We start from the raw sequence: 22,893 nt of genomic DNA, 5'->3' as shown, positions 1-22,893 counted from the left end.
GTTCTCATCAAAAACATGGTGCCAGGCAGAAGGCCAAGATGCTTGGCAGACTCCCATTTCCCACTGGCTGGTTAAGCAAGACATAACCCAAACCCAGCCCTTTTGTATAGGGATGGAGACGGTGCCCCACAACGCATTAGGCCTCGCTGGCAAAAGAGAAAGAAGATCCTACGGCCGAGGACTGAAAGAGGATCCGAGGTTCAAGAACAATAGAAAAAGGAAGAACAATGGAAATTATGAAAAAAAGAGCTACTTCTCAGCATTTGCTTGTTTTATAGACCAACATACCCTCCCTCCCACTTTCTGTCCCTTCCTCTCTCTCTCCTTCGATCGATTCCTTCCTTCCATTCAATTGTCCCTCCCTTTTGTCTTTCTTTCCTTCCTTTCTTCTTTCCTCCCTCTCTTCCTCTTTCTAATCCTTCCTTCTGTTCAATTCTCCCTCCCTTCTTTCCTCCCTTCCTCCCTCTCTTCCTCTTCCTTATTCTTCCTTCCATTCAATTCTTCCTTCCTTCTTTCCTCCCCCCTCCCTCTCTTCCTCTTTCTAATTCTTCCTTCCATTCAATTCCCCCTCCCTCCCTTCTTTCCTCCCTCCCTCTCCTCTTCTTTCTAATTCTTTCTTCCATTCAATTCTTCCTTCCTTCCTTCTTTCCTCCCTCTCTTCCCAACATAATTGAGAAGATTATATTGGCCAACTAGAGAAAGAGTGAGGATCAAATTGCAAAACAATGTTATGACAGGAGAGTGACTGGCTTGAGAGGAAGAGGATGGCTGGGGGGAAAAAATCAGGAATGGGAAATGTCAATAAAATCATGTGAAAATTACATTGGTGAGATGGTTCAGATCCAAAGAGGAAGAATGAAGGCATATATATGGTCATGGGTTTTAAAAAAAGGATGGTTTTACAAGGATAGAAAGTTACAGAGAATTTATTTTGTATTTAATTATCAAATTTAGAGACAACCCATCTTGCTAGCAGAGTTTTTATACGTAAGGCAAAAGTAAAAGTTTCCGTGTCTAGTCATGCCCGACTCTGTAGGGTACAGTACAGTACTCGTCTCCATTTCTTGGCCGAGGGGGCTCGAGTGGTCCAAAGACATTTTCGTGGTCATGTGACCAGCATGACTTTTTGCCAAAGACTTATGGAATTCAGTTACCTTCCCACCGAAGTGGTACCTATTTATCTACTTGCATTTGCATGATTTCGAACTTCTAGGTGGGCAGGAGCTGGAACAAGTAACAGGAGCTCACCCCTTTCCGTGGTGCTGAAGTCTCAAACCTTCAGTGTCCTCAGTGTCTTTAACCACTGAGCCATCATGTCCCCTATATATAATTTAATATAGTAAATGGAATGGATGTCAAATACTTATATCTATACACTATTTCTTTTTATTTTACTTATCTCGTGCCTTTAATCTCTTTGGCTATACAATATTGCTTATCTGGAAAAGGTATAAGGGTAGTATGTATCAGAACCGGGTTGCTGCTGGTTTGGCCCGATGGAATTCAGGCCTGGGTAGCAGAACTGGTAGTGACCCAGGCCTGCCACGCCCCTAAACTGGCTCCCTCACTGTTGCTGGGCCGCCGCCATTTTGGTTTTTAGTGACTGCGCATGTGCGGTTCACTGTAAATTGGTCTGCACATGCGTGAAGAACAATTTACATTGAACAGTGCACGCATGCGTTGTGCACACGTTGCAAACTGCTAGTAAAACCAGCAGCAACCCAACCCTGGTATGCATGTATGTATTAATCCTGGCCAAGCGAAGGAGGGTTACTTTTAGTATGGCTAGATACAACTGCTGAATTCCTGGAAAATTTCATAACAAATTACGATACATTGGCCGCTGATTTTAAAACAAACAAGACAAATCTGTTCTTTTATGCAACTTCTTAGAATTTTGGGCAACTCATTCAACAGATGTCAGATATAGGAAAGAAAGGGCCCCTTGACAGTTGTATTATAATTAAACTTTTACAGTCTCTTTGTTCCTCCCCCTGAAGCCTTTTGCACTAATCACTCAGTTCAGTTCAAGTGGATCCAAATTGGAAAATGATTCTTTATGTAACCTTGCTTGGGTTTTTTTCTGTCTCTTTGTCTTGGAAAAAAAATAGGTTGTTGATTTCTCAAGGCAGATTTTTGTCCTTTGTAAAGAACAGCATGCTTATCTATCAACAATACTGACTTTATTGTGTTATATTTATATATTAACAATTACAGTAATAATACATTTACTCTGATGTTGAGGTGGCCAATCTCATTTTATCTATCTTTCTATTATGTCTCTCCCTCCCTTTCTCCTTACCTCCTTACCTATCATCTATCACATCTATCTATCTATCTATCTATCTATCTATCTATCTATCTATCTATCTATCTATCTATCTATCATCTATCTATCTATCTATCTATCTATCATCTATTTATCTTATCTATCTATCTATCATCTATCTATCTATCTATCTATCTATCTATCTCTATCTTATCTATCTATCTATCTATCTATCTATCTATCTATCTATCTATCTATCTCTATATCTATCTATCTTATATCTCTATATCTATCTATCATCTATCTATCTATCTATCTATCTATCTATCTATCTATCTATCTATCTATCTATCTATCTATCTATCTATCTATGCTGCAAACATCTGGACAACTACTTGTCAAACCTTCCGAGCTACGCCAAACTTCAAGACTAAAAACACACAAGCTAGTACTAATTTTATTACGAGGTTATAGTAACACAATTTTTTGCACCTCAGTTATAGTAGGTCCAATTTTTTTTAAAATCATAGGAGGCTTCTCCAATCTGGAGCAGATTGAGACACAAGAACTAGATGAGGGGTCAGCAACCCACGACTCTGGAGCCACGTGTGGCTCTTTCATCCCTCTGCTGTGGCTCCCTGTCGCTGGTCAGCAGCACAATTTAGAGAGGAGCATCCAGTTGGGCATCCAGCTTTTGGTTAGGGCAGGTGGAGGAAAAAGGATGCCACACTAGGAGGAGACTCTATGGTGGGGGAATCGGACTTGTGGTCAGCTCCAGAATTGAACGGAGGGGCTTCCGGTTAGGACCTTTGTGGCTCTTTGAGTGTTTAAGGTTGCCAACCCCTGGAGTAGATTCAGCTCCACAGCTTAAGTTCTAAGGGAATCTATCTGTGCAACTATATATTTTTTTTCAACCTGCCTTGTAATCCAGAGGTGTGGAACAAGGACAGAGCAGGGCTATAGCTCCCATTCTACCTGACCCTTTCTTCCTTATTTCTTAGCCCTGCAGAGCATATTTATCTTTGCAGGAACCAGGGAGTACGGTTATGTTTTCAGCACTAACCCTCCTGCCAACATGGCCTTTGGCCAACACAGTCCTAAGAGTGTTTGCTTTAGGGCTCCAATAATTCCAGAAAGCCTCCTCCTTTTCTCTTTACAAGTATGGAGTGAGAATTGTAGGACCCAATCTTATCTCAGCCTCCTCCACGGTCTTTCCAACAGGAGTTGTTCTCCTGCTGTGCCTTTTTTTTTAAGTTGATAAGAGCCAATTGTTCTGAAGGACTTCCAGTTCCCCAAAAAATCTAATTTGCCATAGAGGATGATCAAAGTTCTCATTTGTCCCGTCCCGTCTTTCTTCATAACCATTCGACTAAATCAGTTTCCACGCTGTTGACTTAAATTCCAGCCAGTTCAAATAATTCATCCCATGGGAAAAGGAGTTTAAAGTAGTTTTGAGCTGGCCTATCGTTTACTAGAAAAATAATATTTGATTTACTAGCTGTCAGCTTTCATCAAATCTGTGCATTATATTTGTCTATACTGTGAAGCCAATTTCAAATAAAGAGAGAGGGAATGGGTGAAATCAGCAAAGAGCATTGCTTTAACTTGAATTGGCTCACAGTTAGGAATTAAATCAATAATCAGCTATAACTAGTACAGAGAAGAGCAATATTTTGTTAAGAGACTGCTGGGGGAATTACTCTGTAATTAGCTTTTAAAAATGTTTGTGTTGGTTTAGACCCATGTTTTTCTGGTTGTTGATATCTGGGGCCTAGTGTTCCTTCACATGAAGGCAAAGGATACCATTCCTCAAATTAAAAAAAATATTGTTAAAAGATGAGCATATGCAGTTGATGAGAAAAAGAAGGCCATTGATTGGACCACAACTTATTAATTAATTATATTAAATTAGCCTATAACCTAGTGTTGCCTGTGTATTTATTTATAGGGGGGAAATGTCCAGACCAAACGTAATTTCTAATGTTGGATTTTCCCCATTACCAGAGGAAGCCCCCTTGTGGAGTACTGTGAAGCTGTTACCATGGCAACTCCACTGTGCTGCACAGTAGAAGCCATTTTTCGCAGTACAATGGAAGCCATTTTAGGGCACAACAGGCTATATCTTAACAGAACACATACACCGAGGGGCTTTAGGTGTGTTTTACCCCCACAGTATTTGTTTCCAGAGAGTAAGCCAAAACTTTGGCTGAGGGATGACACTGTGTATACAGAGACAAAATAACAGATTTCCCCTCCTGCACCAACTCATCAGACCATTGAGAGCTGCCCCACATCTAGATATTTCCCACTTTCCCCCCAAGAGTAGGATTGATTCAGAACTCTGGAGAAGGTCCTTTTGCTAGATTTGACAAAAAAAGCCATATCCTTGGAAAAGAGGTATTCATCTAACCCACCTCTGCCTTGCAAGATCCATTCAGGCACTCTAGCCATGGGATTTGATCTCCATGCCATGAAAAGCCAACCAATAGAATGTTCAAGATACACAGGTTGTTTTTTTCTGGATTCCTGAATTGCTTCTCTTTCTTTTGGGCTTGCAGACTTCAAGAATCACCCAGCCAAATGAAGATAAAGAAAGTGGCTGGGATGCCTGGGGAGCATGGAGTGATTGCTCACGCACCTGTGGAGGAGGTGCCTCCTATTCACTACGGAGGTGTTTAAATAGCAGGTTGGTCATTCTGATTGCAGGTCATAAAGCTGGATTTAGGAGTCTCTAAGCCCTAGACATTTAGGGTGCTTGCATTAAATTGTTGTGTTCTGCAAGTGGAGCTGGCAGCAGATTCGGACAGGGAGGAGGTTGGGGAGGAACATGGGCCAGTCCGGGAGTCTGGAGGAGGCTCTGATGAAGGCTCTGTGTCGGAGGCAGGGAGGGGGCAGAGCCGTCTGACAGTTATCGGCTGCCTTCAGAGTCAGACATCAGTGAGGCAGATGAACAGCTGGAGCCTGTTCCCAGTGTGCTCATGCAGAGAATTGGCAGACGAAGGGAACAGCTAAAGAACAGGGGTCGACTTGGGAATAAGGCCACAGGTGGACGATGAATGGCCCCTCCCAGAGGTAATAAAAGAGGAGCGAAAGGGGAGTGGAATTTGCAGGAGACAATTAGTCCGCTTAATTGACTCGTGACTCTCCGAGACTCCTTGCCAAGTTTTGCAAATATCAGCCTGGCAGCTCTCCAAGCCAGATAAGGTCTGTGACTGTAAATCCTCCCTTGAAAGACTTTATTGGATGTGAATGAGCAGAATTCACAGCAAATTAATAAAAGGGGTCTTTGTCGGGACAAGGAGTTTGCTTCATGCTCTTTTGGGAAGCCTCGGTCAGAACAGAAATGCATCTCCCCCAAGGGAACAATTTAAATACAAACAAAGAAGAGATTTTAAAATGTCGAAGAAGGATATCAAAGTCTTAATGTAGAAATCTACCCAAAGGTAGGTGGCTCACTGAGTTTTCAGAAGGTATAACAGAACAAGATAAAAACAGTTCTTAGTTCTAAGCTGCTTCTCTCCTTGTTTAGCTTCCATCTATTGCTTCTTCTCCTACCTACAGATGCTTTGGAGAATAGGTTGACTCCTTCTTTGTGGCAACCTCCGAGATATTGGAACACTGCTACCATGTCACCCTCTAGTCCTTCTTTTTTAAAAGTAGACATGCCCAATTCCAGTAGCCATTCTTTATTTATTGTAGCCTCCAGTCCCCTAGTCATCCTTGTTCCATTCAATGGTACACTCACTGGTTAGAGATCTAGAGTGGCTTCACCCTTACTTCCCTCTTCTTTTTCTTTCTTGTTCACAGGCTCCCAATCCATTGCCCATTTGAGTCCCCTATCTTGCTGGCAGAGATCCTTGATCTCTGCATTGTATAAGTTGAATATTTGCTCACAAATAATTCTCTCTGTTATCTAGCAGGCTTGCGCTAGTGAGCCCTATACAATTTTGTTCACAATTTTTTCAGAATTCCCTTTCGGTTGAGATGCTCCACAGCTGTAAAATTATTAGGAGAAAATTAACCCATCATCTTCTAATCATAATTAAACATGAGATATGTATTATGTGTGTGTGTGTGTGCGCACACTCATTTGTCTCTTTGTGTGTGTGTGTGTGTGTGTGTGTGTGGGCGCCCAGCAAAAATAATAATTTTACAGCCTTGTCTTTCGGTGAGATTTCTTTATAATAACTTCACTCAAGTCTTATTTTTCTTGTCTTTCAGAAACTGTCAAGGCAGAAATATCCGATATAAAACCTGCAGCAATAATGTAAGTCTGATCTCTAATTCTGTTTGACTGTTCTTGCCTTTCCCAGATCAAACAGCTTTAAAGTTCTGGCAACTTGCCTTCTTTTGTTAAAGTAAAGGAAGGGGAGAAATGGGGGAGGATCAGAGCCCAGAATATTTATTTTTCTCCCTAGCAGTGAGATTAAACATTCAGAAGTTAAATAGTAAAGTTATGGGGGGGGGGGGGGGAAATACAGCTCTCCAAATGTTGAGTTTGAAAGTATGAATTTTAAATTTTAAATGGATTGATTAAAATGATCGATTCAAACTAAGAAACCTACATAGATTTGAATTGGATGGCTGTACACAGATGCATAGGTTGGAAGCAGTGGTGGGTTCACACCGGTTTGGACCGGTTCAACAGAACCGGTTGTGGTTTGGCGGCCTGGGTGGCTGGAACCGGCAGTGACGCAGGCCTGCCACGCCCCCGAACCGGTTCCCCGGTCAGCGCCGTTGACGCTGCCATCTTGTTTTTCAGTTCTGCGCATGTGTAGAACAATTTTATGTGCATTGCGCATGCACGCACAACATTCAACAAGTGCGAGGGGCGAAGCATGCACATGAGCGAATCAGCAGTAGTGCCGGCTGGAACCCACCCCTAGTTGGAAGTGTTCTCACCTAGACTTCCCAAGAGCATGAAGCAAACTCCTTGTCCCGACAAAAAAACCTTGATTTAATTTACTGTGAATTCTGCTCATTCACATCCAGCAAAGTCTTTCAAGGGAGGATTTACAGTCACAGACCTTATCTGGCTTGGAGAGCTGCCAGGCAGATATCTGCAAAACTTGGCAAGGAGTCTCAGAGAGTCACGAGCCAATTAAGCAAACTAATTGTCTCCTGCAAACTCCACTCCCCTTTTGCTCCACTTTTATTTCCTCTGGGAGGGGGAATTCATCGTCCACCTGTGGCCTTACTCCCAAGTTGACCTCTGTTCTTTAGCTGTTCCCTTCGTCTGGCAACTGGGAACAGGCTCCAGCTGTTTGTCTGCCTCAATGATGTCTGATTCTGAAGGCAGCTGATAACTGGCATATGGCCCTGGCTCCATCTCTGCCTCTGACACAGAGCCCCATCAGAGCCTTCTCCAGACTCCCGGACTGGCCCATGCTCCTCCCCAACCTCCTCACTGTCTGAATCTGCTGCCAGCTCCGCTGACCGCTGGCAAGCCACAACAGGAAGAGACCTTGGAGATGTTCCACTCCCACCCTGTGCCTAGCTGATGAGAAACTATTTGCACATTTTTAAATGTACTCGAACTTTCATGATCCATAAACATGTATTCTATTGTTTTCTTCTTTGCATTTTATCAATGTAATTGGTTTGGGTTACTTTTTCCCATTGCTTAAGATCTGTAGTGAGTGTTTGAGTACAGCTTCTCTTTCTGGAGCAAAACTCTTTAATTTTGATCAAAGATCTGGAAAAGATCTCCATGCTTTTTGGAAGTGCAATTCATAAAATAAACTGGCCGCAGTATCTTGTCATCCGACGCAAAATTGTTTCCTAGAGGCTCTGTGGATCGTCTCTCGCATCTTTCCCCAAACTTTCTTAGTGGTGGAGATGTTTTGCTGTCAGCTATTAACATACTTTGTTGCTGCATGTTTCCATGGAAAGGTCTAAAAGCCAAAATGTGCACAGAATCAGGGAGTTTAGAATCGGGGCCCGTGCCAAAGAGGGGATCTGAAGTCGGGACCAGGAATATGTGCTCGGTTGAAGCTTGAAGGGGAAAAAAATGATTGCACTATCACTGCAGCAGGTTAAGCCTGCAAACCACAAGAACTGATCCAAGCAATTCAGGAGACTAGACAGAAGACCAGATACAACAATTAAGGTGATAGAATAGTGCCAAGGAGTTGCTGGGAGATTTCCAAAGATAAAGTTAAAAAAACAACAACAAGAAAATCTCTCAAACCAAGTTGTAGAAGTTTTATTTGTTATTATTTGCCCTGTAGCTAATTCTTCTGTCTTAGCAAAGTTTCAACTGGCTGATTTCTAATAAACGACCTATATGCAGTTTGTTCTCATTTAATGACCATTTTATGTAGGGAGCTTTTGAAGTGATGACAGTGATGAAAAAGTAACTTTACAACCAGCCTTTGCATTCAACGCCACTGCAGGTCTATAAGTAAAGGAAAGCTGAAGTAAGAACATAAGTACAGTCAGTACATTTAACAACAAGTTCACTTGACAACTAAGTTGCCAGTCCAAGTTGTGGTTGCTAAATGAGGACTACCTCTGCTGTCTTTGCATTCAAGAAGTGACCATCAACTTCAGCAAGACAACATGAGGCTTGTTCGGTTTCCCCCCCCCCCCTCTCCCCAGTACTTTGAATTGCTCCAATTTTCTCCACCCTTCCTTGGAGGAGTTTTATGATGTGTGAGCCACATAACAGAGCAAATTTATGTCATTAATTTGAGGAACACACCCACGTGTGACTTAAGTCCAACACATGGTGGGAAGTATCTTGAATGTTTACTATAATTTGCAAAGGCTTCCTCGTTCTTGATCTTGCTCAATTTCGTTTTGCATTGCTGAATGTACATTAAGAAACCAAGTCCCTCAAACCAAGTTATGGCAGTGCACAGTCAATTCTGCATATTTATTTGTAAGCGTGATTTAAGTCAAAATTGCACAATTGTTTCCGCCTGAATGCTTCCCTTGGCCTCAGCTATTATGCTGGGTTCGGTGTCTCTACAAAATTAGTTTCTCCTCCCTATCTTCTTTAATTGGGCTTTGCTTCACTTAAACAAACAAGCAATAGCAATAGCACCTGGACTTATCTCCTGCATTATATAGCTTTACAGCCCTCTCTAAGCAGTTTACATAGTCAGCCTCTTGCCCCCAACAATCGGGGTCCTCATTTTACCCACCTTGGAAGGATGGACGGCTGAGTCAACCTTGAGCCTGGTGAGATTCGAACTGCCAAATTGCAGGCAGTCAGCAGTCAGTAGAAGTAGCCTGCAGTACTGCACTCTAACCACTATGCCACCACGTCTACCTGCTTAGAAGCAAAGATAAGTTGGAAGATGGTTGAGAGCAAGTTGATACAAGCTTAGGAAGCCACTATTCAAGACTTCCTTCTGGCTTTCTGTAAAACTATGCCCAGAATATGTGTTGGACACTCAAAAGAGAGATAATCTAGAATGTGTTTGATTGTCTTCTGCCTACTGTAGGAAACTCACAGAATAGTCTCTTTTGCTAGCTCCAGATCCTAAGGAACACTGCTCATTAGGGACCCAGTGTTCAAAACACCCTCCACATTCAGAAAGAGGGTAGATACTGCTCATAGTTCTGTGCTTGAATATGGCAGACCAGAGTACAGAATTAGCTTTTCTCCTTTTCATTTTAAGGTGAAAATTAATAGCAATAGTGCTTAGACTTATATACTGCTTCACAGTGCTTTCCAGCCCTCTCTAAGAGGTTTACAGAGTCAGCCTCTTGCCCCCAACAGTCCGGGTCCTCATTTGACCCACTTCAGAAGTATGGAAGGCTGAGTCAACCTTGAGCCTGGTGAGATTCGAAATTGCAGGGAGCCGGCAGTCAGCACAAGTAGCCTGCAGTACCGCACTCTAACCACTGCACCACCTTGGCTCTATTATATAATAAACTATCATTTATTACAGTGGGCAGGGCTGGATTTTGCCCAGCAGCATGTTAAGATCGGTCAAAATTTGACAGCTCAAATTCCTGCTACCTAGGGGTGTTTTATGTAACTTTACCTATTATTTCATTTATAGTCTAGTCTTAGATTTCTTCTCTTTTTATTCCATTCACTTGCCCCCATCAATCTATTTTATACGTGTGTTTAATTTTGCTTTACCAGTTTTGTAAGCTAGACTGGTTTATAGGTGCCGACAGATCACTTAAGAGTATATTTCTTGTTTTGGTCTGAGACCAACATAAAAAATTGACCTAACCTGTGCTGTTCACCTGCTTAGTTTGAAAATAGAAGCTACCATCTGCCTGACGATGTTTTTATCTGTCTCCCAGGACAACAATCTGCCCAAGCTGTTCCTTGTAAATTGTGACATTGTTCAGTCTTCCTTAAGCCTCCATGTTTTGTGTTTCCATTTCTGTTACATTCTGCTTCTGTGATTTGCACATGGAAGTGTTTAAGATAATCCTTATGGGTCCTATTCATTGAAGGTGGGGGGGAATCTTGTTTAGACCATTTCCACATAAATTACATGTTTTTCTGTGTGAGGAAGCCAGCTGTGTTCTCGCCAACATGATTTGGCTTCCATGTGTAATTTTAGGATCTTGGCAGCCTACAAATATGAGCAATTAATTGTTTGTGTGCACATATCCATGTATATCTGTAACTCTGTCTATCTAGAGAAAACATGCCCATACATAGAAGGACCACATACATCCTCATTGGTTTATATTCCCTGTTATTAGTATGGATCTGAGATTGGTATCATGGACCACAGTGGCGCAGTGATTAGAGTGCAGTACTGCGGGCTACTTCTGCTGACTGCCGGCTGCTTTCAATTTGGTAGTTCAAATCTCATCAGGCTCAAGTTTGACTCAAAGGAGACAATGATCGCTTGGGCTGAGAATGTTGGGTACACAATAGAATTAGATAAATGGCAGAAACGATGGGATAGGAATGCAAAAATGACAATGTCAACTGCATATAAGGAAAACTTGTACAAAATGTTTTATAGATGGCACTTTGCACCGGCAAGGTTGGCTTGAATGTATAAAGATAGATCAGCCAAATGTTGGAAATGTAACCAAACACCAGGTTCATATTACCATATGTGGTGGACATGTCCCAAAACTAAAAAATACTGGTTGAAAATACATATCTGGTTGGAAAAAATGACAAAGAAGCATATTGAACTGAGACCAGAGACATTTTTGTTGGGCATCCTACTGGAAAAATATGACAAAAAGACTACATATTTGATTTTACATGAACCGACTGTGGCTAGGATCGTATTTGCGCAACAGTGGAAGAGGTGAGGAGATCCCGTCAGACGAGAGGGTGATTCAGAAAATAATGAAATGCGCAGAAATGGACAGATTAACGCTTATTATCAAGGACAGAGAAGAAACTGAATATTTTTTGACATGGGATGTATTTTATCAATGGCTGGAGAATAGAAACAGAAATTAGGAAGAGGACATACAAGAAGAGAAAATGTTACTCTGGAGAGAAGTTTATGATGATATTATGTATGATTGTAATTATCTTGATATATAGTTATATTATCAATGTTGTTGCAATGAATATAACAACTATGTGGATTATGAATATTTTTCATCTCCATCAAGTAATTGCACCCAGTTCACACACTGTTTGATGGAGATGAAAAGTATTATAAATAAAACATAAAAAAAGAAAAATGGCCAGGCAGTTAATCTCTTATGCACTAATTTATAGCCGCAGTCATCTAATGCTGATTTAGGAGTAAGTCAAACTGAGTTACATGAGACATGTCGTCAAGAAACGGCTTAAAAATGAAAGTGGGTTTTCGTGGGAGTGGGGTGGAGGAACAGTAATTTTTTACTAGAAAATAATAATAATAACACCTCCTCATTTTTTGTTTTCCCAGGACTGCCCTGCAGACTCCGGTGACTTCCGGGCCCAGCAATGCTCAGCCTACAACGATGTCAAGTACCAAGGACACTCTTATGAATGGACCCCCATCTTCGATGACTCCAGCTCTCCATGTGCCTTGAAGTGTCAAGCTTTGGGGAGACCTTTGATCGTCGAGCTTGCTCCCAAAGTTCTGGATGGCACCCGCTGCAATGCCAAGTCCTTGGATATGTGCATCAGTGGAATATGTCAGGTATGGCATTTTTTGCAACTTGGTTTTCAGTGCTATCTGTGTATTGTGGCCTGCCAGTGGCCAGCAGAGCTGGCAGCAGAGTCGGACAGTGGGGAGATTGGGGAGGAGCATGGGCCAGTCCTGGAGTCTGGGGAAGGCTCAGATGAGGGCTCTACATCGGATGAGGTGGGCCCAAGGCTGTCTGGCAGTTCTCAGCTGCCTTCAGAGCTAGATAGCAGTGAGGCAGAGGAACAGCTGGAGACTGTTCCCCGTGTGCGCATGCACAGAGCTGCCAGAAGAAAAAAACAACTAAGAAACCAGGGTCGACTTGGGAGTAAAGCCACAGGTGGACGGTGAATGGCCCCTCCCATAGGAAATCAAAGAGGAGCGAAAGGGGAATGGGCTTTTGCATGAAACAATTCATTCATTTCAGGAGTGTGAAGATCTGTCCGTGAATCTCCGAGACTCTGTGCCAAGTCTTTCCTTGCACAGAACCTCATTTGGAAAATATTTACACGGCAGCTTTCCAAATTAGATAAGGTCTGTCGTCATAACTTCACCTTTGAAAGACTGTTTCCCAAGGCTTTGCTGAATGTGAATGGGAGGCATTCACATTCATTTAATAAAAGGGGTTTTGTCGGGACTAGGAATCAGCTTCATGCTTTTTGGGGAAGCTTAGGGTCAGATCACTGTGAAGGTAGTTAGCAAAAATGAAGATGGCAACCATGACACAAATCAAACAGTGGGAGCCCCTATCTTGGCTTTTTTGGGGGTGGGGGGACAAGAATACAGTAGGAATCTCCACTTCTTTTTTTTATCCCAAAGTTAGGACAGGAAAAACTTAATAGTTTGTTGAACTTTTGTTACACAAGCATACTTGCACATAGGCAGAGCAACCTTGGCTGCTGCTTAAAAGAGAGGTTATTTATTGTTATGACCAGGAGATAGAATATTACTTTTGACACTCTTTTGTGAATTGCAAGAATGCAAATATTTAGACTGATCTATTTCTAGCCATCTTGGCATTCAATGGGAACATATTTGGGTTTCTTGGGTTTTGGTTGTTGGGGAAACATTTTTGTCAAGAGCTCTTCAAGACAACTGGTGGCATCCCCTCTAATGCAAATAAACATTAATGTGACAGCAACTCTTTATTTCCTTCCTTCCTTCCTTCCTTCCTTCCTTCCTTCCTTCCTTCCTTCCTTCCTCCCTCCCTCCCTCCCTCCCTCCCTCCCTCCCTCCCTTCCCCCAAAATAAACCTCTAATACTTTTAATAGCTAACATCTAATTAAATTGTTAGAGGGAGGCAGTGGCTCAGTGGTTGAGATGCTGAGCCTGTCAATCATAAAATTTGGCAGTTCGGCGGTTCGAATCCCTAGCATCCGCATAACGGAGTGAGCTCCCATTACTTGTCCCAGCTTCTGCCAACCTAGCAGTTCGAAAGCATGTAAAAATGCGAGTAGAAAAATAGGAACCACCTTTGGTGGGAAGGTAACAGTGTTCCGTGGCTCAGCGTTTAGTCATGCCGGCCACATGATCATGGAGACGTCTTCGGAGAGTGCTGGCTCTTTGGCTTTGAAACAGAGATGAGCACTGCCACCAAGAGTCAGGAACAACTAGCACATATGTATGAGGGGAACCTTTACTTTTAACTAAGATGTTAGATGTTAGCCATCAAAACTAACATCTAGTTCTTTTGCTTGTTGTTAGTTGCGAAGTCATGTCTGACCCATTGCGACCCCATGGACAACGTTCATCCAGGTCTTCCTGTCCTCTACCATACCCCAGAGTCCATTTAAGCTCACACCGACTGCTTTGGTGACTCCATCCAGCCACCTCATTCTCTGTCGTCACCTTCTTCTTTTGCCTTCAATCGTTCCCACCATTAGGCTCTTTTCTGATGAGTCCTTTCTTCTCATTAGGTGGCCAAAGTATTTGAGTTTCCTCTTCAGGATCTGGCCTTCTAAAGAGCAGTCAGGGTTGATCTCCTCTAGGACTGACCGGTTGGATCGCCTTGTAGTCTGAGGGACTCGCAGGAGTCTTCTCCAGCACCTTCTGTTTAATTAGTACAAATATTTCCCCTCCTCCCAGTAGGACTGGAGAATTAATGGCTGCAACATTTATACAGTAAAATATCCAAAGGCCTTTTGGAAACCATGAGGGACTAGTCGGCTTGTTCAATGACCTATTTAACCAGAGAGTTAATGGAAAAATGAAGGTGTTAAAGTCTACCCTTTTTCATTTCTTTCTGGGTGGAATTCCCCCTGGGAGAGGCCCCTGAGCTTACACTTGACTCTAAAATAAGTGTTTTCACAGAGCTGATGAGTGAGCAGCAATAGACGTCTGCTGATTGAAGATAAATCAAGTTTCCCGCCAGAATTTCTGAGGAACATTTCAACAATAGAGTAAAAATTTATGGAGGCTTCATTAGCTCCCACAGGGGAGAAGGAAAGGAGAGCAATATATATATATATATATATATATATATATATATATATATATATATATATATATATATATATATATATATATATATATATATATATATATATATATATATATATATATATATATATATATATATATATATATATATATATATATATATATATATATATATATATATATATATATATATATATATATATATATATATATATATATATATATATACATATGCATATTGCAATATATAAATATATATAAGCTTTCTTCCCCTTTCTCCAAGCTGACATCCCTGCTATTTTGCTGTCACTTCTCAGGAATATGAGGTAACTTTCTACCACACTGGCTTATCTTTTCGCTTAACCTTATGGCAAGATAAGAGTTTGTGTAGCAAATCCAAAGCAAGCCTACTCTGTTCTTGACATTGTCTCTGGATTTCTTCAGCCAATCCCCAGAAGAAATGGATGAAGAATTAAAAACAAGCCAGGACTAATCCAGGATTCGAGCTTCAGACCTAAGGATCAACTACATTTAAAACAAAGCGGGGATAATGATTTGTTGGTGAAAAATAAGCTGTGTTTTTCTTTTGTGAGCTGCCATATTGCAGCACGCCAAACAAATCATCCCCATTAAGCTGTAACATTTTGTGCCAACCAAATCTATTGTAGCCAAGACAGATATCTGATTAGCAATGGCTGTGATGAAGTATGGGCAATTGTTTTCCTCAAGGACTGTCAGGGACAAGGAACCAGAAACGATCAGAGTGGCATGTTTATGGTTGCCCACGTATAGGCAGGAGTCCACCAGACTAAAGTGCTCACACTAGACACATTCTGAAAAGTTTTAAGGAGGATCACTGTGGAGGACCAGGCTGAGCCTGAGGGAGGGGTCAAACGTGTCATCAGTCTTGAGTCCTTTTGTGCCCACAAGAGATCTAATTCCAGCCCACCTTGAATTCCATTGACTCTATTAGCAGATGCCAAGACATTGTAGGAGAACCCATGGAAGAGGAGGGGGCCAAGGTGAAGGGGTGAGTGATGTAGGAGATGACCAAAATGAACCCAAGGGAGGGATCAAATGTGTCAGCAGTCTTGAGTCCCTTCAAGTCAGTGGTGGGTTTCCAATTTTTTAATTTCTGATTTGCTCATGTGCGTGCATGCACTCAATGGAAGCTGAACAAGGTGAGATTCAACCTGGAAATGAGAAAGTTTTTGACAGAACAACCAACCAATGGAACAAGTTGTGGGAGCTTCATTAGTGGAGGATTTCTTTCTTTCTTTCTTTATTCTTTTTTTTTAAACACAGATAATACAAACAGTACATATACAACTGAATACAAAAAAAGAGAAAAAGACAAAGGAAAAAGGAAAAAAACATATTACAATGCACTCCACACCCTCTGGAGACCAGTCCCCCCATTATATTTCTTAGCTATACAATATATTCCAATTGTGCCCTTATCCCCTCCAAAACAACATATATTCTTAAGGAGGTTTATTCCCTTTGCCTTCCAACACTGATTTTATAAAATCCCCCCATGTTGCATTATAATTATTTACTTTAATCATCCCTTTTTTAAGTTTAATTTCTGTTGTTAATTTATCATTTGTTACCATACTCCAAATTTCATTATACCACTCATTTCTTTGAATATCGTCCCCAATATTTAGCCATCATTAATCACTGGAGGCTTCCAAGAAGAGATTGGACTGCCATTTGTCCAAAATGGTGTAGGGTCTCCTACTTGGGAGGGGTGGTTGGGATGAGATGACCTATAGAGTCCCTTCTAAGTTTGCTAATCTGTCTCTGTAGGGATGAGTTGAAACTGTACTCAAGAGAAACAAGGATGCTAAGAGGACAGAAGAAGAAAAAACGGTTGTCCCAGGACATATTATGCAAAATAAGAGAAGAAAGATACGAGGGTTTTAAGATAAACAGAAATTGCATTTCATTCACACCCAGAGACATATCTGAAGACAAGCAATCAATTTAGCAATTTAGCCAGATCCTTGGGTTACAGAGATATCCCAGCCTGGATTTACTAACACTTTGCCAGCAGTTTTGAAACACAAAATGTAAAATTTATCCACACATATAGATTTTAAAAAATGGGAATGAGGGTTAAACAAAAAGCTTCACTTGGAGTTTCCCAACCTCAAAGGTGCCCCTTAACTAATATGACTCCCCCACCTTTAAAAAGAAAATACGGGAATAATTTTACCTAGGATGGTTTTGCAATTAGCCTTCTTTTTTTGGCAACGCAGCTACTACCACTCTATTAAACGCTTGAACGTGAGCAATTCAAGAAACCTTTTGACATGGTTGATGAGAAGAGTAGGTGTACACTCAGGGAAAAAGTGAGACATTTGGCAAAAGTATAGCATTGGGATTACGACAACCTTACGGTGCACTGCCCTGGGTTTTATGTCTTTTTAATGGAGTTTTCATTCCGACCTACAATTACTCCAGCGCATAGCAGTGTAGCCACCTTGATTAAAAACAAACACACCACACCTAAGAAAGTGGCCCTCTCTCTGCCATTTTTCCTCTGTCATGGGAGGAAAAAATCTGTATCTGGAATTGACAGGTTCTGCATCATTAATATTTACCGCTATATTTTTAGTATTTTCCCCAGAAGGGAAAGGCGAAATGTTTAATGTTGTCTGATCATCACTCTCTAGTATTTTAGATGTGTTTGTGTGTGTATGTGTTTGTAAGCTTTTTTTTAAAATCCTTTTAGAGTTTAGCAATAGCTATTAGGTCTCTGTTAAGTAGGCTCCCCGTTAGGAGAGCGAGTGTGCAGAGAAGCGTGATGAGAGTGGTGTGGAAGAACACGCACAAACCAGCATACAGGGACACCGAATAGTAAAAGTAATTGTATTTTACTTATGTGGAAAATAGAGGTATTCAGAATTCAATTTACACACGGTTCAATCAGTCAGTTATCAATGTTCTCAGTTAAGGAGTGATCCATCGAACACAGTTCAGTATCATATAATCAGTTCAGCACACAAAGTGGCTAACAGTAGCAAAACGCACAGTAACTCACGATACATCTAACAAGCAGTATCCACCGATCAGCATCTAACAAACAGAGAGCTAACAGTCATTCTGGCTCCATCTTATAGCTGCTTGAGGTAACCTCATTTGTACCAGAGGTGGTTTCTACCGGTTCGGATCAGTTTGGCCGAATAGGTAGTAACTCGGCCGAACATGTGACCGCACTGGTTCTATCCTGGGCGCCGCCATCTTTATTTTCTGTTCTGCACATGTGCAGAACAATCTTCATTGAAAAAAAATTTTTTTTTCTTTTTTTAATGGTGTGCAAAAATTTTCAGAGCAGTGAACCGATAGTATCGCCAGCAGGAGCCCACCCCTGGTTTGTACAGTATGGAGATCCAATAGAAGACTATATTTGTAGCTCAGGGTTGACTTATACCAGACCAATAATCGAGTAGTAAACAATACCCCACAATCAACTTGGACCATGGGTGTCAAACTCAAGGCTCAGGGCCCAGATCCAGCCTGCGGGGTGCTTAGATCTGCCCTAGAAACAGAGAAGGAACAGCCGATGGTGCATCTGCCAATGAAAATGGAGCTCACAACAGCCATGGGCAGCTCTGCCGAGCTCCGATTTCACTGGCAGAGGGTTTTTTAAAAAATTTATAAAGGTATATAAGGTATGGAAAAACATCATTTTCTTCATTTTTTAGGACTTTGGGCCTCCGAATGAATCTGAATTGGGGGATAACATCTAGTTTCTTTTTGCAAATAGGATCACTATAGCAGAGCAATTAGGTTACATAGAGATTGGTCTTTAGAGTACATATGAACTGAGACTTAAAACCGACTTATAGTGATTTAACGATGCCAACTTACAATGCTTCTTTTATTATTATTTTTTAAAGGGAGCCTAACTAATGCATTTCAAACTTTAGGAAATGCAGCCCTGCTACCAATCGTAATTAAAAAGGGGCATTTGGCTGCTTTCCTAGAATCTGACATCTTTACTTTTCCCTGGTTTAGAAAGAGGCATCCAACCATCTAGATGATCCACTTTCATGAATAACAAAAACAGAAGGAATGAATTGAATGAGTCAAAACAAAGCTAACCTAAACGACAGCAGCCAAATTACAGTGTGACCAACAGCTGCCCCCAGCATGGAAGCGGGCAAAACAGAGAAATCGGCCAAAGTTACCCAACTTGGAAATTCACTTCTCCTGACTTCTGACACCTACTTAGCACTAATCGCCAAAGGCTTGGCAAAGGCTTCCAAATTAACTCATCTAAATAAATAGGCCACATGACTGCTGCGGATGATTTTGCCCTTCTGCTTGGGGCCCAAAAAACCCAACACAATCCTAGGCTGCATTAATGGAAGGATAGAATCAAGATCATATTGAAGGGTTAATACCACTTTGCAATGCCTTGGAAAAGCCACACACTTGGAATCCTGCATTCAGTTTTGGTCGCCACGATGTAAAAAAGATGTGGAGACACTAGAAAGATGTGGAGACTCTAGAAAGAGTTCAGAGAAGAGCAACAAAGAGGATTAGGGGACTGAAGACTAAAACATATGAAGAACGGTTGCAGGAACTGGGTATGTCTAGTTTAATGAAAAGAAGGACTAGGGGAGACATGATAGCAGGGTTCCAATAACTCAAGGGTTGCCACAAAGAAGAGGGAGTCAAGCTATTCTCCAAAGCACCTGAGGGCAGGACAAGAAGCAATGGGTGGAAACTAATCAAGGAGAGAAGCAAGTTAGAGCTAAAGAGAAATTTCCTGACAATTAATCAATGGAACAATTTACCTCCAGAAGTTGTGAATGCTCCAATATGGAAGTTTTAAACAAAAGATTGGAAAGCCTTTATCTGAAATGGGGTTCCTGCCTGAGCAGGGGGTTGGACTAGAAGAGCCCCAAGGTCCCTTCCAACTCTTGTTGTTCTCTTAATTTCCTACAAAAGATTTGTATGCTTCTTCTGAAGCTGCTGTGCTTGCTTCTCTCTGAAACTTTGGCAAGCTGCACACTGATCTATCAAGTTGTTTCATGCAAGGGCCATTTCCTTCCATCTGTTTTCTTTACACTATGGAGAGTGGTGCGGTTCAAATAATTTAACAACTGGTTCTCTGCCCTAATGACCAGCTTGGTAGGCATGGCTCGGTGGTCATGTGAGTGGGTGGTCATGGCCAACTCAACATCACTCACGTCGATGGGCGCTTGGCCTTAGCTGTTACAATGGAATAAGGGTTAACCGGAGAGGCAGTTTCTGTAAGCAGGGCAATAAAGATGAGGCTAGAAACAACACCAGAATGTTTCCTTCCTGCCTTCCTTAGCCCTGTGAAGTGGGGAAAAAAACAAAAGGATATTTCTTCCAACAACTGGTTCTCCAAACTGCTTAGAAAGTTAACAACTGGTTTGAACACAATAGGTGTGAAGTGGCTGAATCCCACTAGTAGGCTTACTATGGATCACTAGTTTTCCTTCCAGCTCTGCATCCTGCTTCTTACAGAATTCCTCTCTTGTTTTGGAAGAGGCATCCTGCGTAATTTTGGGGGGGCATTTGCCACAATACCTTTTTTCCCACTGAGTTATTTGACGCTCACTTCGCACATCTATTCCAAGCAACCTAGGTCCTTATCAGAGGAAACAGATTGGGCCAATGACTTCTTGAGAGGCTGAACTTGATACTGAGAGTTTAAAAAGAAAAGGGAAAGGAGGTAACAAGTTTCTGGGAAAGTTATTTTGGAAACCCCTGGAGATTATGAGATCCAGATTGGGCAGGCCACTTAATCATACCTTTGCCTGATTCTTATTAACATGTAAAGTATTCAGAGGTTTCACATTAAAAGGTTCTAGGTTTTGCATACTAAAAAGCAGAGACATCACCCTGCCACCAAAAGTGTGTATAGTCAAGGCGATGGTTTTCCCAGTTGCAATGTGTGGCTGTGAAAGTTGGACAATAAGGAAGGCTGAGTGCCAAAGAATGGAGGCCTTTGAACTATGGTGCTGGAAAAGACTCCTGCGAGTCCCTTGGATTGCAAGGCCATCCAACCGGTCAGTCCTAGAGGAGATCAACCCTGACTGTTCTTTAGAAGGCCAGATCTTGAAGAGGAAACTCAAATATTTTGGCCACCTAATGAGAAGGAAGGACTCACTGGAGAAGAGTCTAATGCTTGGAAGGATTGAGGGCAAAAGAAGAAGGGGACAACAGAGAATGAGGTGGCTGGATGGAGTCACCGAAGCTCTTCTAGTTTCCGGTGCACGCTTGCATACCAGCCAGCTGATCTTCACACATGCTGGAGCCCTGGAAATCTGAAGAGCAGCTGGTCTTCAAGTTTCCGGGGCTCCGGTGCACACATGCTTGCATGCCTGCACACATGTGAGTTCCTGTTTGGACACTTGGTCCCGAAAAGATTCACCATCACTGCCTTAACTCATATGTCTTCACAGGGTTGCATGTCACAAAGAAAAATGCATAATCTTAGTACTTGATTTTCTCCTGCCACTGGTACAGTGGTGGGATTCAGCCGGTTCGCACCTATTCGGGAGAACCGGTTGTTAACTTTCTAAGCAGTTCGGAGAACTGGTTGTTGGAAGAAATCTCATTTTGTGTTTTTCCCCCACTTTGCAGGGCTAATCCTGTAAGGAAGGCAGGAAGGAAACATTCTGGTGTTGTTTCTAGTCTCGTCTCGATTGCCCTGCTTACAGAAACTGCCTCTCCGGTTAACCCTTGTTTCATCGTAACAGTTAAGGCGAAGCGCCCATCGACATGAGAGATGTTGAGTTGGCCATGCCCACACAGTCACATGACCACCAAGCCCCGCCTACCCAGCTGGTCATTAGGGCAGAGAACCGGTTGTTAAATTATTTGAATCCCACCACTGCACTTGTAGTAATATTAGACTTATTTTTCCCATCCCTCTGATTGGGATTCTGTGAGTGACCGAATTAGGTGAATTGTGGAAGCTTCTTTCATTACACTCAGTATGCAGCTTCTTGGGATAAGCCAAGACTAAAATAGTTTCTCAAGAAGATACTTCGCTTGGTATGATCAGTGTGTTAGATAGCGTTATGTTTACTGTTTTGACTTGGTCTTTTTTTAGCCTTCTCTTTCCCTCCACCTTTTCTTTTGGGTGATATTTAAGTCCTACCATCTGCTTAAGAAATGAACATTTTTGAATGTGGCCAGTTCTGCATTAACCTTCACATATCGAAAGGAAACATCCTGTGTTCATGGTTTTCATTTAAATCTAATTTGTTAGCTGAATCCAAACTGGAAGGAGAACTGTAGAAACAGCTGTGGAAACTTTTTTTTTTTTTTTGGCTGATTTCTGGATTTACATTTTGAGAAATATTTATGAAGTTCTATAACCGCTTCTCAAGGGACGCGGTGGCTCAGTGGCTAAGACGCTGAGCTTGTCGATTAGAAGGTCAGCAGTTCAGCGATTCAAATCCCTAACACGGCGTAATGGAGTGAGCTCCCATTACTTGTCCCATCTTCTGCCAACCTACATGAAAGCATGTAAAAATGCAAGTAGAAAAAATAGGAACCACCTTTGGTGGGAAGGGAACAGCGTTCCATGCATCTTTAGGTTTAGTCATGCCAGCCACATGACCATGGAGAAGTCTTCAGACAGGTTTGACTCTTTGGCTTAGAAAGGGAGATGAGTACTGCCCCCTAGAGTCGGGCATGTGCGAGGGGAACCTTTACCTTTTTATAACCGCTTCGACTATATCAAGACTACTTTAGTCTTCACCTCTCCTTGTTTGTATTATTGTGGGTTATTGAGTAACCCTAGTTTTCATACTGTCTCGTAATTTTAAAGCTATTGGTTTTTTAAAAATACTCTATTTCCCAAAGAAGGAATGGGTGGAAATTTAACTTTTAGTGTAATCTTTGTGGTGATATGACTAGATTTAGGTATCTTCAGATCTGCTTCTACATGTACTGTGGAGTGATTCAGAATGTACAATCCAACAGAACAATAGGGTTGGAAGGGAATTTGGGGGTCTTATAGTCCAACCCCCCTGCTCAGGCATTAAACCCTATACCATTTCAGACAATGGTTCTCCAATCTGTTAAACATCTCTGATGTTGGAGCACCCACCACAAAGGTTT

The 22,893-nt window shown here is 41.8% G+C and overlaps 1 protein-coding gene across 3 annotated transcripts in view; it reads left to right on the top strand.

Moving 5' to 3' along the window:
- The window catches only part of ADAMTSL3 (ADAMTS like 3), a 164,540-nt gene that overhangs the window by 61,523 nt on the left and 80,124 nt on the right, over window positions 1-22,893 (top strand). For all 3 annotated transcript variants that reach the window (XR_014176353.1, XM_081964718.1, XM_081964717.1), the window contains 3 exons: window positions 4,828-4,955; window positions 6,491-6,536; window positions 12,112-12,348. Coding sequence is in view for 2 of the 3 variants with exons in the window: in XM_081964718.1 (XP_081820844.1) it covers window positions 4,828-4,955; window positions 6,491-6,536; window positions 12,112-12,348 (411 nt within the window). In the remaining variant the exon portion in view is untranslated. The remainder of the gene's footprint in view (window positions 1-4,827; window positions 4,956-6,490; window positions 6,537-12,111; window positions 12,349-22,893) is intronic.

Source organism: Natrix helvetica (genome assembly GCF_964273705.1).
Source record: "Natrix helvetica genome assembly, chromosome: 12".
NCBI classification, from domain to species: domain Eukaryota; kingdom Metazoa; phylum Chordata; class Lepidosauria; order Squamata; family Natricidae; genus Natrix; species Natrix helvetica.
This window is presented reverse-complemented; position numbering and strand designations above follow the sequence as displayed.